Raw genomic sequence first — 16,315 nt, 5'->3', positions numbered from 1 at the left:
GATGATATTAGAGATCTGTGTTCGAATCCTGCCAACACCGTATTGCTGAATGTTTGAACTCAAAGAACAAGTTTACCTAAAAAAATGTACATGACACTAGTTGAGCTAATTAATGATTTTGAACAGAGACATGATTATTCAATTGAGGTAAAACCATCAAATAGTGGTCCTACGTATCACTTATACCAACACAAAATATATTACTTGTTGGTTTGATTGGGGCATTCATGTGGGCCTCATTCTTATCACACAATCTAACAATTAAGAATTAGAGATATACGAAGTTATTGCTTTATTGGGAGTATGCTACAACCAATTTGACCTTTATAAAAAAATATTGATGATATATGAGAGAGAAATTGAAAATTCTCTTGAGGCTACTCTTTCCAATCTCCTTCTAAATATCTTCAGGTTTCTATCTATTACCCTAGAGGTCTAAGACATGAATATCATTGTAATTGCTCTAGTACATCGATGAAGGTAAATTTCAGGCCTTTTCGTTCTCTAATGACCAACATCTACACAACTTTGGTTTGACTATTGTGCGATATTTGCTTACTTACCCTACATTATGAAAAATGATATACATATATGCATGTATTTATACTCTTCTTAAATTCCTCAATAATAGGGACACGAATAATGTTGAAGTGACCTCAAGCTGGAACCTCATGTCGCATTTCTTGACGTGAAAGTATATGGGAACTATAAATGTTTTTCATCGAGATATGAGTGAAAAAGCATATATGGTTCTTATCTCTTTCACGTCAAGATGTGCGATATGAGATTCCAGCTTGAGGCCACTCCAGCATGACTCTAGGGACAATCAAATTGGCATCATAAAAAATCAATTACATCATCAACCATTTAGTATTGTCCCAACCAAAAAAGCAAGCAAGGATTAGTAGTATGTAGAGGTCAACGAATTTTAAACTTAGGTCATGTTATCAACACTTTGCAAGCGTTATGAACTTAGAGAAGTTGGTATGCTCCAACTAGAACAAATATGCTATCAAGATGAAGGTTCTTGTTGTATAGGGTAAATAGAGAATTATATCCTAACCCTACACATTTCATCATCTGGTGAGGACTTGATGAACAAATTGAGCATAGTGAATTATATCCTGATCGTGGTACTTCAGGTTTGCAATAGTCCTAATGATAAGTTATGTGAACTCGAGTAATGCCTATTTTCCAGAATGGGAGGAGCTAGTTCAGAGCATTGAGCTAATTATCTTGTAATTCCTATATAAATTGACTTATTCCAAGAGTCTTTTTTTTCATTTGATTACGTTTCTTCTGAGGATGCGCTTCCATAAGTGACTTCGTGGATCATGGGAAATGATATTTCCATATCTAATGAATTAAAGAGGAAAGATTATGTGTCAAAGAGCGATTATGGAACGAAGGAAACCTATAAATAATGAAGAGGATCATTAAAGAAGAGACTTTTGGATGTTATATGAAGGAGGGGTTTAATAATTTAATCCATGTACTAACTTGGACGTCGAAAGACTTTTAATAATAATTCGGAGAAAACAAGAGGAATCACCATTAAAACTCTCATATGAGAGTTTGATAAAAAAAAGGATATCTTTATACAGTAAGATAAATATTCAAAAAATATTGAGAACTAATAGGCATTTACAATAAACAAAGGTTATAACTATAAACATAATTAAATGAAGGAATATGATTCGAATTACAGTTGTTTATGGATATTTATATCTAAGAAAAGCTCCTGGGATTGAGTTCTATGTTCTCATATACTTTAAAACTCTCTAATGGTATTTCAATAGTCACGCTTATGACACACATAGTAGTTAATCCTATTTGTGTCCATTAAGCTCTCTTACAATGTGGTAGGTGACCAATAGGAACTAACCACGTGGGCCCTTTTCTAGTATTAAAGAGTAGAAAATTCTGTCCGCGTCTGAAGTAGAAGACATGATGGTAGAATAAGGTGTATGGTGGGACCCAAGGTGCATTATACAAGCAGCATGAGTACTGTTGCGGTAGAATACAGCCATCCAAACGGTGCCACATATGCCCTAACGGAGTTCATCGGGTCCCCTCTAAACGTGGCGAACGGAAACAATGATGGTTTTTACATCATTATGATTAAATGTGGGACCACTTGATCAAACCTTATATCTCTATTACTTTTTTATTTCTTTTGTATTGAGCGTGATACGATACTTCGTCGCCGTACCGGCCGATTTCTGACTGAACGTATCGGTGTTGAGAACTAAAGGTTTTAGCACGTGTGAGTAAAGTTTACGCAAAGATAGGGGAATTTGAACTCGTGTGAGAAAAAGAGAGGTCAGAATGACTGGGGGATCACGTGTGAAACTTTTGCTTCACTTTACTACTTGATGAGGAACTATAAATAAATCAATTTGTATGATTGTGTAAGTTTTCACTCCGTTACCATAGGCTACGAACCGGCCCGATATGTAGGCAAAAATGAAGGGAAAATTACTTAAAAAACCTTTGGAGGCATCTCTTTCTAAATAGTCCCCAAGTTTTTTGATGTAGCTTAGCAGACATTTAGTAAAATTTTCTATTCTAAAAAGTCCTTGGATCTTATCTCGTCTATATAAGGTTTTTGAAATACACAAACTACCATTTTTCACATCTTCTTCACATAGTTTGATTTTCTAACAACAATTGCGATCATTTTTTTACGGTCTTTGACTGTGAAAGACGAATGAAGAATGATATTCTATTAATTTTAAACATTATATGTATTTTTTTTTTATTTCGATGATTTATATTAAAAAAAATTTTGAAGAACGAAGTTGAAATTCAATTTTTTTCAATGATTACATCGTACCTTTTGATTTGCAACTATAATTTATGCATTTTTGGATATTTTGAGGAGATTAACCAAGTATCAAAATTGGAAAAACAAAAAAAAAATATATGAAAAAATCGGATTTGCATTACATCGTCGAGTTCACCATTTTTTATTTAATTACCATTGAGTTCGATTGTAATTACATAAAAAGTTGTGAACTTGACATTAAATGGTAAGTTCACCATTTTTTAACTTAGTGTCGAGTTCACCACTTTTTATTTAATTACTCTCGAGTTCTTTAATTACTGTCAAGTTCGACGGTAATAAATAAAAAATGGTGGACTCGACAATATAATGCAAATTTGATTTTTTTATTTTTATTTTTTCCATTTTTTCAATTTGGATACTTGGTTAATCTCTTCAAAATACCCAAAAAAGGATTCGATCATTGTTGCAAATCAAAAGTTACGATGTAATTATAAATAACATTTGAATCTCAACTTCTTTCTTCAATTTTTTTATTATAAATCATTGAAATAAAAAAAATACACCTAGATGTTCAAAATTAAGAAAATCTCATTTTTCATTCATCAATTATGATCAAAGATCGTTGGAAATAATCACAATCGCTGTTGGAAAATCTAACTATGTGAAGAAGATGAGAAAGAGTAGTTTGGGCATTTCAAATACCTTATATAGGTGAAATGAGGTCCAAGGGCCATTTAGAAAGGAAAAGTTTACTAAATGTCTTGCCAAGCTATAATCAAAAACTTAGGGACTATTTAGAAATAAGCCCCTCAGTGAGGGTCCTTTAAGTAATTTTCCCAAAAATGAATGAAGGGACGATCTAAATCATTGGTTCAAACTCTTTGAGTGGACTCCAAACTCGATTGACTTGATTCAATTAGATTTTGAGGTGACTCAGCCCAAAGATTCAATTATATGAGTCAAATAAAAAAATGTTGAGTCAATTTAACAACTTAGTCTGAGTTACTTGAAAACACACCAAGTTGAATTAGCAACATAGGCTTAGTTATAGTATGAGGTAATCCTTTTTGTGGAAGTATTTTTGCTGATTTACCTCGAACAACTCAAGCTACTTCGATGATAGGATCTCTTTCTCCACGAACATGATGAGTCATAGGTGTGGTACCTACCATACACCATCTAACGCTCAAGTTAGTATTGAAGATGCAAAAAATAATAGCTAATAATTTAAACCACCTTCCAAAAGTCCTTTCTCTTAAGATATCTTTTCCTATTTATAGGTTAACCCCTTTCCTTAATTATCTATTTTACCATGTACCCCTTTTCCTTATTCAATGGGATTCGATCTTGTTATGGAATTATCCTCTTTCTAAATCCTTAGGCTTGTTAACGGAAAGTTCCTCTACAATAGGAAGTGATTCCTTTACGAAATAACGTGATTGATACAATCAATCCCTCTAAGATTCTTGGGATACCTTCCCCATTTGAACTCAAAGATAATAAAACAACTCATCCCATCACTCTACCCTGGTCTACCCCTCCTTGCTTGGGATGGGAAGACACCCAACTCACTTCAACTACTCCATGCTGAGTAGAGCCTATGAATTCCTTAGGTATCGCACATCTGGGCAACGGTGGATCTTTCCTTACTTGGCTAGCAAACCATCTCAGGTTTAGATGAGTGTAGGGCTGCCAAACCACTCTCGGATCTTCCATCCCTACTTGGGATGGGGAGACACTCAGTTTAGCTACTCCATGCTGAGTAGAGCTAATGAATTCCTTAAGTACCGCACATTTTGGCAACATCGGATCTTTCCTTACTTGGTCTCCAAACCACTCTAAGATTTTGTCAAACTTAATACTAACGATAGTTTAAATATTTTCAAGAGAGACAATCACAAATGAAGAAGAAAACTTAGCATTACCCTTTCGAAGATTCATGTTTTAATCCACACAGCTATGCTAAATATTTTCATGGAGAAAAAAAAAATGAACCATTCTAAAGTGACTTCCTAAAATATTGTGCTAACATTGCATTGTGCACATAACCATAGATTTTTCCTTGTATCTCGAGGAAACAAATCTATGGTCAGGGGAGGATTTAAGATTTTGCCATGTGGAGGCAATCAAGAGTAGAATTTTTTTTGTGAGGACAACTAAGATTGAAAAAAAAAAGGTTGTTGGCACAATTACTAGTGAATTTTTTGTGGGGGTAATGGTGATAGATTTTTTTATTCTACGTTAAAATCTATCGCAATAGCTCACTAATCCATTGACTTTGAAAATTCTTATGGGGCAAGTGCTCCCATATCCCCCCACTGTAAATCCACCCTAGTCTATGGTTATCTACATACTATCACGTCGGTGCAATGTCGTAGGAAGTTACTTTAGGATGCTCAAATTTTTGTTTATTATTTGTCTAAAATTATGAGAAAAAAAAAAAGAGTCATGATAATATGACTCGCTAGGTGGCATACTCAAATGACTCCATGGCGTGGATAAGTTTGGGAACTGTAGATATGTACGCCTCGGGATACACGAGTGCACTTCCCCATAAAAAAAATGTATTTCTAGGTATACAGATCTATGATTCTCGAACTTGTCCACATCATGGAGTCATTTGAGTATGCCACCTGGCAAGTCATATTATTAGGACTCAAAAGAAAAAATACTTTTATATTTTTGTAAAAAAATAAATAATTTTTGTATGACTTGTCGGAGTGAACGAGCGAGTCATCAACTTGACTCCTTCAGTCCCGAGTCGAGTTCAAAATATGCTGATAACCAGAAAATTTAACCATCAATGTGGCAAAAGAGACTGTGAGTGGGCCCAACAAGGACCATGAGAGCGGGCCCACAAGCAGAACCGACTACCACCCAAATTGCGAGCCTAATGATCGAGGCTAGCCCACGCCGGACCATGAGCCGCTACTACCTGAGTCGTAGACATCATTCCCTTTGTGGGTCCCACGACACCCGCACTCACAAAGCCTTCTTTCTCTGCTAATCAGCTTCAGCTTACACGGCTTTTCAAGGTTAGCCAGCTTGTGCGTTTAGTTTTTATTTTGGAGAAGTGTCTTCTTCAAAACTACTTTAAGTCGGTTTGTGGGACCCACCTCGTGAAATTTTGTGAGACAGAAGATAAGAGAGTAAAAAATTGCAAACCCAACCAACCAAAGGTCCTCTCGTGCCTTGTTTCTGGTGAAGCTTAATCATATTTTATTCCCTATAATACCCTTTATTTACCATAAAATAAAAATGAAAAACCACGAGCATTCCAATTGGGTCACACTCGATCGACTCAGCTTTCAACCCATCATTAGTTTCCTTTCCTCTATTATATTATATTTTCTGTCATTTATCACTGGGCACAGAGATGGTAAGTTGGTAACGTATCGGCCATTTGAACAACTGATATGGAAAGAAACATGGTAATATTTGGATTGATTGAGGGGTATTATCGGTATTAAAAAAAAAGTTGTATGATATTTTACTACAGTAAGGAATTTAGATAGATACCGTAGTAGGGAAGAGATAGAAAGAGAGGGGGTGCAACTTTTGGCGGAAACTGTGTAATTACGTCACCACCAAAATCTTGTCGAACATTCTTCTTTATTTATTTTTCATGGTTTTTATCTGAGAGAGAGATGGAGAGATCAGAGTTGCTTTAAGATCTTTCCGTAAAATCTTTTAACGTTCACTGTTAAGATTTCCGTCAAAGCGCCCACAACTCTCTCTGATCTTTCCGTAAAATCTTTTAACGTTCACTGTTAAGATTTCCGTCAAAGCGCTCACAACTCTCTCTCTCTCTGTAAGTTCTGGGAAAAAACAATCTCTTTCAGTAGCTGGTAGCGGTGGCTCTTTGTCCCCGCCATATTTACATCTCTCACTTCTCTCTCTATCTCTACCCGTTTTTCCCGCGAAAAGCTTTTGCAGCAATCTAGCTTCCACTTAGAAAAAGGAGAGATAATGAGTGAGACAACACAGAAAGATATTATGGGTAATTAGGGTTTTGTGTGTGCGTGTGTGCTAGCTCTTTTTGCTTCTTATTTAAACCTATCTCCTCTCTGCTCTTCCATTCCTTCGCTTCTTATTTAAACCTATCTCCTCTCTGCTCTTCCATTCCTTCATCAACCCATCAAACTTTCTTACACTAATCCTCGGGATCTGATCCTTCTATTTCTTCCTTAGTTCGATAACTTCACGACAGTTTTGGAAGTACAACTACTATTTGTGGTGGTTCAAGTCCCGAGGCGAACTGTTTTCGATTCATCTTTTTTGTTATTTTGTTGTTTTGTTGTTGTCTGGTCAAGCACTCTCTCCTCTAAAGTTGGAAGCACAGTAAAGAAAGAAAAGCGTAGTTTGTCTATCTTTTCCTTGATTGGAGGAAGGAACTGATTTGACTCAGATCCTAGGAAGAATTTACGTGAGGAGAACAGACAGCTAAGTAACAAGTGGTACTCTAGAAAGAATCAAAGTCTTTGGTATCGGATCTGTGAGGTCTCTCTTCTTTCTTTCTTTATTTCTTTCTTTTGGTTCTTTTAGATTTGATTTTAATCTGGGTTTTGTTTGCTCCATTGTTTTCAATGTTTGAAAAAATTCTAGTCTTGAGTTTGCAGATCTATAATCTAAGAAACGTTAGCGTTTGGCTTAGGTTGATCAATTGAGCTAGATCTAGGTATTGATGTTTGTTAAGTATGTCCTGTGTATCAATAACATTCCATATTAATCTGTAGTTCAATCTACACATTGAAAAAACACATCAAAATTTTCCTAAGCACTGTCATTTTATTAATATCACATGTTCACTGATTGAACCAGGGGTTGTTGCATGAGCTAAGTGAGATCTGACACCATAAAAACCTAGGATTATTAAGAATCTCAATGTGAGATTTCCAATATAATTCATGTCAACTGATTAGATTTATTCCACTATGAGTTTTCATCATCTTGGAGGAATGAAATAGTAACAACGCATCAATGAGTGGAAATGCTGGGGTTAATTTCAAGGGCAACGTGGTGGAACCATTTTTGTTTTATTAATTTAATTTTCATAATTAATTGATACTTTTCATTTATTACATTTAAGCAAGTAAAAATATCCTTCAAAACTGATAAAAATATGTTGGTACAAAATGCAATAAGTAATCTAGCAATTACATTATAATTAATATGTCATCTATTGTTTCATAAAATTACATGTATTTTATGATGGACTAAAATTTTCATTTCTTTAACAAAAGTGAGAGCTTATAATATTTCAGTTTACAAAAGCAACTAAGCTTCAATTATGAATTCAGGTGAAAAGACCACCTTATATGATTTTAGAAACTATTACTTTCGTTAAATTCTGTTCCTTCATCTTACCTTGTTTTGTGATCGACAGAGAAGCAAAGCAGTTTAGATTCTAAAAACTGCAGCAATATTTAAATATAGACTAACCTATATAGTTGTACGCACATTCCAAAGAACCCTAATTTGTTGAAGAAAATGGGCAGATGCAAATCATATATCAAATAAGTAATTACATCCATAATCATCATCAAATACAAAATGGTGAAGTGGTTTCTTTGTGCTTGTTGTAGATGTAAATCTGTTTATTTACTTTTTTTTTTTTCAAATATTATTTCCTTTGGCATTTATACCTTATATGATTACAGATTCATGAAGGGTAACATAATACACCCCTTATAATTCCAATTAAAATAGCTTATTTATTTATTTATTGATAAGCTGGGTTAGAAGGCCCTCCCTGAACATTACATCATCGAGAATAATTACAGCACAAATCCTCTACTAGGATTCTCGACAATTTTATGAGGTCATATTAGCTCTCCTAATATCATAGTTTTTTTATTCAATTGATGGTGGATGAATGTCAGATTGAGCATTAACAGTTCGTAATTGGACATTTAGAGATCCACATTTTCAAGTAATTGTTAATTGTTGCAATAATTTCACTCAATTCAATTATGTATGCAAAATAGCTAGAAGCTTCACTTTATTCTTGATATTCAACTGTGATCTGTATATGAATTTTAACCTTAATTTTTTTTTTGGCCGAGCAAGCAAAGTGGATTAAATGTACTAATGTTGATTGCTTGCACTGTTATTAAAAATAATAATTCCTTTTTTATATGAGACAATTTTCCTTTAGAATAAATGCATCTTGATAATTGTGTTCTAGATCCTTGTGAATCAGAGACAAATAATATCATTTATGTAATTTGCTTAAATTTATTTTTTTCTAAGCTATTGAATTTAGTGAGACAGCATGTTTGATGTGCCATTATATGACCCCCATTTCAAGCTTTATACTATTTGTTTAAAGTCAACTGATAGTCTGATACTAATTTAGCTGATTTATGTGTATTCTTGAAAAGAGGGGGGGGGGGGGGGGCATCATTATATCTTTTCCATTATAAAAATAAGCACAGGTGCTATGATTAGTTAGCCCATACATTTATAAAGTCAATATTTAGATATCAGACAAGCTTTCTAATTTTCAATTATCAAACAAGGAAATATATTTAATATTTACAGATCTGAAGGAATGGAAATCTTTCAATATATATGGATGCTAAAGACGGGAGATCTTAATGCAGGGAATATTGTTCTAACAATCAGAAAAACATTCAGTGTCAATTCTCTCGGGTCAGTTGGGTTTCCAGATTTGGATCCTAGTAATCTCTTTATAAATACTTCTTAGGGTTACTATAGAAATACTCACAATAAAATATTTTGGATGAAATATTATTTATCTCCTTATATTACACCTTAATAAAATTAAGATGACTATTAGAATTACAGTTTCATAGTTCTGGAAAGAAGAATATAGTTTTCTACTACCTCATTAAATGAAATTTATGATTAAGTATATCAAAAGTTAATATGAAAATTTCAAGTTTCTATATGTATTTATATTTCTTATTTGGAAGAAGTATAAACCTTTACAATGAGTTGCATTCACACTTTCTTATCATGATCATCATCATCATCAAAACCTAATCCTATGTATATGGGGATTCACACTCTCTAATACTTCATTAAAATCCACATAGGTACCATTAGATTCAAATCTAGCATCCAGTTTGAGATAAATTGTCGACAATTTTTATTTTAAACTAGCAATTAATATGCAATAAAATTTTAACAAAGTAGAAGTTATGCAACTGAAATAATTTCAACAAAGTAAAATTTTATGAAATTTATTTCTTAAATAATTTTAAATGACATTGTCAGGGTATTTATTTGGTGTTTAGAGAGCATATCTGTAGGTTGAAGTTTTTTGTCAACTATTTCATTTATAGAGAATTTTCAAAAGCGCTATAGGCTGAACATCAACTGATGATGACCAATACAAGCCCAACTGCACCTTAGTTAACTGAGGAGATCATTCTTTTTTGCTAAGCAAGTGAAAATTGTATTAGAGCGAACTATTCTTTTAACTGAGGAGATCATGATCATTCAATGAAGATGGAATACAATTTGATTTTTATCTCTCTTTTTTTAAAGAGATTTATCTCTCAAAAAATAAATGAGTTTTATGAATTAACTAGGGTCAAGTGAGAGATTGAAGAAACAAAAAACTTTGATATACACATTAAAAGAATATAAAATTAAAAACACTATGCATCTAACATCCTTTAGATAATGCAAGTTCTAATTACATGTCTATTTTAGAATAACATGGATAATCAAACGTAAGATCACATACTTAGTGATTAAATGTGCCTATATGAGAAGGGTTATTTCATACATTCAGATGAAGTGCAACAAACCCAATGATCCCAACAATGGGAAGGAGTCTTGAGAATAAAATAATGCAAAATTTTAATTGATATTCTTAAAATGCTGTCTATCTTCTTTCTCGAATGCTTGAAATCTCACTTGCTTCATGTAGAAGTAATATCCACTGAGAAAATTAAACTTTGATTGATATTTTTTGAAATGATAGTATTACAATGTGTGTCCTTTTAAACCATGAACTAACTATCCTATGATATCAAGTGTTTCATCCATGGCCTCCTCATCAGGTTCAATTCCATCTATTGTACCAACTCTTCCCATCAAAGAATGGTTTTTGTTAGATAATATATGAGTATTATGGAGGGATATTAGAGATCATATATATATGCATTATATAACAATATGTATGAGATGCACACCATCATTGCTATGGTACATCTCATCCCATAGGTTAAACATTTGTATTTCCCATTGGACTCTTTGGGTATATGCAAATTCAATAAAACTAATTTAATTATATCCAGAATTTCAATAAAGTTCAATTTTTTCAACCTCAACTAGGTTCACAAGTACAATTTATTTTTTCTTCAGCTCAACTTGTTTCGACACTTGATAGTGGAAAGTTGATGCTTTCTTCTTAAAATTGTCTTAGATTATTAAGTTTGTAGACGCAGGTACGAGTTTACTAGGCCAAACCTAAACAATGAGATCTAGGAAATAAATACTAGCTTCTTCAAAGCTGGATAAGAGTGACATTAATCAAAGGAGTTCTTGGTGAAGTAACAAAATCTTTACAAATTCCTTTTCTTATTTGTAATAATATCACAACACGAGTGTTTTCTATTCGAAATGCATATTGAGCTTGACTTCTTTTTTATTAATTAAAAGGTTGTTGATCAAACTTGTCAATACGAGGTGTATCTGAATATCCTATGTGGTGATCTTTAAAGAACCTTAGAAATATCTTTAATATTTGAGAAAAAGGATTATAGAGATTTGATTCTTTATCCAAATCCTACTCTCAAATATCAAAATTGATCTTATCTCATGAATATAATGCTAATTTTTGCGATTTCACAATTTGATAACAATACATCCTATCTCTAAGAATCTATTGAACTTTTAAATTTGAATTTATTATATCAAATTTAATTCAGATTAAATTCAACTAAAACTTTGAACCTTCAAAATCTACTTACTAAATGAGACATATTTATACAGGATTCTAAGTAATACACCATATACAATGATTGATATTTGGGATTATTTCCAAAATTTGTAATAACATTTTTGAAGAAATATAATGGATTGATATCTAGCTAACTTATATTCTATAATACTAAAGGTGTATGTTACCTGATATTGCAGGATTTGATTCCTGATCACTTGGAGAATATGGATACCTTTTCACATGTTCCACCAGGTTTTCGGTTCCATCCAACAGATGAAGAGCTAGTCGATTACTACCTCAGAAAGAAAGTTGCTTCAAGAAGGATTGACCTAGATGTCATTAAAGATGTTGATCTCTACAAAATTGAGCCCTGGGATCTTCAAGGTAGAACTAACTAACAAAAACAAAAATAATTAGAATGATGGTCGATACTTATATTTACACAATATAACATACTTTTTTATTTATTTATAAATATTGTTCATTTTGTTATATGAACAGATAAATGTAGTATAGGAACAGAAGAGCAGAATGAATGGTATTTTTTCAGCCACAAAGATAAGAAGTATCCAACCGGGACTCGCACTAATAGAGCCACAACGGCAGGGTTTTGGAAAGCGACGGGACGAGACAAGGCTATTTACTCTAAGCATAACTTGGTTGGCATGAGAAAAACCTTAGTATTTTACAAAGGAAGAGCCCCAAATGGACAGAAATCAGATTGGATCATGCATGAATATCGGCTTGAGACAAATGAAAATGGAACTCCTCAGGTAAGTGCTTTCAGTTTGAATTTTATTTTGTTAATCCATAAGTATGTTGAGGCCCCAAATGTTATTAGTTGCTTTTCATTCAAATCATTTTCATGTGTTCAATTTGTTATATTTTCATCATACATACAAATTTCTATTTACATCACTAATGAAAGTAACGTTTATGTAATTGCACCAGGAAGAGGGTTGGGTTGTGTGTAGGGTATTCAAGAAGAGAATAACAGCAATGAGGAAAGCAAGTGAGCATGAGTCGCCTTGTTGGTATGACGAACAAGTCTCATTCATGCCGGATCTAGACTCGCCAAAGAGAATTACTCAACCTGACATGGTATACTACCACCCTTATTCTTGCAAGCAAGAGTTGGAATTGCAATACCAGATGCCTCATGAGTCTTTCCTTCAACTCCCTCAATTAGAGAGCCCGAAACTTCCACATTCAGCAACCAGCGTTAGCTGCAACTCTGTTGTGGCGTATGGTCTCGATGTTAATCAGGGAAGTACTCTTCAATCCTCATCACTCACTCAAGAAGAACAGATGCAACAAAACCAACAACACAACATGAACTCTCTCTACAGCAGCAACAACAACAACAATGAGCAAGCAGTGGATCAAGTGACTGATTGGCGAGTTCTCGATAAGTTTGTTGCCTCTCAACTGAGTCAAGAGGATGTTTCCAAAGAACCAATTTGCTCTAATGCAGCCAATGCCTTTCATATATCGGACCATATCAACATCGTTGCACGACAATCCAACAAGCATGAAATGGGATCGGAATATGCCTCGACATCCACCTCGAGTTGCCAAATTGATCTGTGGAAGTGAATATCCATTATAAAGTAATCGACAATATATACTAATTATAGGAATTGCAACTTAAAAGAAAGGAACAAGTCATGATTCAGATTCCTGTACATAATAAAACTAAAACCCTAAAACTTTAGCTATTGGGCGCTTTGTAATATTGATTAGTATTACCCAACTGGTTAGGCGATAAATTCCTACTATTAATAAGATAAATGTATCATCAGGTGGATTGTACGTCCGAGTATTGTTGTGACTGACTCGGTGCGTGGTGAATATTTGATTTGTTGAAGCATCATCTGCATGTAATGGGCTTTATTATATTACAGTCCATAAGCTGACAGCCACTTCGGCTGTCGATAAATTTACTTCGCACTTTATTCGTAGATGTCCTTGTATGCCGTTCCTGAAAAATTAGAATGAGTTTTTTTTTTTTTTTTTTTAATTCTTCTTTTTTATTATTAGATTATGTTCCTTGGCATCTCTTATAATCACTTTGTAATAGTTAGTGTGAAGAGCTTGCTTAATACCTTAATGGGTAGAAGAGGACCTTAATTACATTATTCTTGTGAAACACATATTTGTTTGATTGACAATTTCGGGTGGAACAAGGGAATACCAAGTGCAATCAAATTAATCAGTGACTAACTGTGAAATTTGATCTATATATGAAGTGTCAAAATTACTAGTTTCATGAGCAAATTTATGATGACAATTACTATAAAGAAGGAAAGCTACATAACCTTCAATTTTCAAGAGATGGATATCTTTAACTTGAGCAAGATTGAATATGAAAAATTCTAGAGATGACGTTTTTGGTAGAACAAAGGAGAAGAACTTCAAGGGCTGTTGGAGAAAAGAATAGGGTTTCAACTCAACTAGTGAATTCCTATATGTTGTATTTAGGTTTTCTTTCTTATATACGTTTTTTTGTAGAAGAACAAAGGAGAAGAACTTCAAGGGCTGTTGGAGAAAAGAAAAATAGGGTTTCAACTCAACTAATGAAACCCTAGATGTTGTATTTAGGTTTTCTTTCCTTATATATATATATCCAAGACTGTAAAGAAATTGTGGGGTTTGTTTTGTGTTCTAATATTACATTGCAATACAAAGTCTTTCTAAGTTTAGAATAGAAGATATAATTCGAGAAAACTTGTTATTGAATCTTTCCATTCTTGCACCACTCTATTTTGAGGAGGCTTAAATAATATAAGAAAAATGCTAAAATGAGAAGGTAAATTGAGTGTTCAGAAAACCATTTGTTGACGAAAATTTAAAAAATTATTTTCACTATTAAATTTTAATTTTAAATTTTGGAGTTCGTCCAATAGGCAGTAGCTGTCCATCCTCAAAACCTTCGATCAAGCCCCAAAAATTATTTTTTTGAGAGCTGGCACTCCAATGTTTAGTTATTACACCTCTAATTCTTAAATTATTTATCACACTCCAATTAAAGATTGAAATAGACTCTTCAAACATGATCAAGGTTTGGTTCAGATTATAATCTCTACATTACGAAACATTATAATACACATTTACTTTATTTTAATAGGGATGTAATAAGTAAAAGTTGGGGTGCCAATAGCAGCTATCTTTTTTGTTATGAGTTTTCCATGAAATCTAGAGGTCTGATTTTGGATGGCAAATTTGGTAATCCATTCGAGCTCAACGACCAATAAGATTTGAATTCTTACTAAGTTAATAAGGAAAGTGTTTCCAGGTTATTTTAGCCAAAAATCAAGAAACTTGCAGGCCACGACACTACCATCAAGTTGGTTAGTTTTCAAAATTACCAAAATCCTTAATTAATATTTAAAATATAGATAAACTCTTTTGAGTTATTAACAAATAAAGAATGCAGGGGTTTATTAACAAATAATCTTAATTTTCTTTTGAAAACTCAAACGTGGGAGATATTAAGAGATAATTTTTTGAAAAAGTTCTACTGTGGTATTTATTAAGAGTAATTTTTTTAGAAAGTCTCTAATGTGGAGTAAGATTTATATATATATATATATATATATATATATATATTTGGGGGCCTTATCTTGAGTGGGGATTAAGGCAATTGATTCTCTACACACAATACTACGAGTGTTATTTTGAGTCACTGTAACAAGGCTCATAATAAATATAAAAGCCAAGAAAAGGAAAACTGAGTGTTAGATTTGATGTTTCCATGATCTGGTGTATATTTATACCCCGTACTAAAGTGCATCATAGCAAACAGGTTAAATTGCACTTTGACCCCTGGAGTTTGGCACAATTCCATGTTGACCCCCTAACATTTTGGCAATTGCATTTACCTGCGCTATAGTTATCTAACAGGTTCAGTTACCCCCTTTCTGTCTGCTTGCCATCATCCAAACAGTTAAAAAAAAATGATTTGTTTACTCTTTTCTCTTACAAGATCAGTTTTACCCTTTTAAAAATGTTATTATAAACAAAAATATCCAGGTGAAGAAAATAGGATTACTAGTGAAGGGTTAGATAGGGTCATTTTAATAGTATTAAAATTTATTTATTTGTTTTTGTATAAAAAAGATAAAATGAGTGGGTTAAATAGTAAAATATAACATCTGAACTTTAACAACGATTGTTAAAGGGAAGGTAAGTGCAATTGTCAAAATGGTGGGGTCAACATGGAATTATGCCAAACGACAGGGTCAAAGTGTAATTTACCCTATTTAATATTCAGGAAAATGCATTCCCCTGCAGGAGGAACTTAATGAGTCATTTGTTAGAGCTGAATGCTTATGTAAATGCTGAAGTAACATTGAAATTGACATCGTTACACACATTGTTGACGTGGATGTGTAAAGAATCATAAATGATTTTAATTGAGATATGAGTGAAGCATCCAAGGTTCTATGCACACCAATGTGTAAAATGATGTCATTTTCAATATTACTCCAGCGCAACTCGAATGCTTATTTTACTTTGAAATAGTTTTCTCAAAATTCATTTCTAAATTAGTATGGTACTTGTTAGATTTTTTTTTTCTTAAGCCAGCAAGAGAACTCCAAGATTAA

General features: G+C 33.1%; 1 protein-coding gene across 1 annotated transcript; it reads left to right on the top strand.

The window, feature by feature from the left end:
- The first annotated feature begins 6,349 nt into the window (after positions 1–6,349).
- On the top strand, positions 6,350–15,077 carry NAC007 (NAC family transcription factor). The gene is made up of 4 exons (XM_086419570.1): positions 6,350–7,288; positions 11,906–12,092; positions 12,210–12,481; positions 12,660–15,077. Exons 2-4 carry the CDS (start codon positions 11,933–11,935, stop codon positions 13,302–13,304), a joined length of 1,077 nt encoding a protein of 358 aa, XP_086275696.1. The 5' UTR covers positions 6,350–7,288; positions 11,906–11,932; the 3' UTR covers positions 13,305–15,077.
- Positions 15,078–16,315: the final 1,238 nt, after the last annotated feature.

The sequence above is a fragment of the Akebia trifoliata genome, chromosome 12, assembly GCF_017979445.1.
Source record: "Akebia trifoliata isolate Shusen 1 chromosome 12, ASM1797944v1, whole genome shotgun sequence".
Classification (NCBI taxonomy): domain Eukaryota; kingdom Viridiplantae; phylum Streptophyta; class Magnoliopsida; order Ranunculales; family Lardizabalaceae; genus Akebia; species Akebia trifoliata.
The sequence above is the reverse complement of the archived record's forward strand: the minus strand, read 5'-3'. Positions and strand labels throughout refer to the sequence as shown.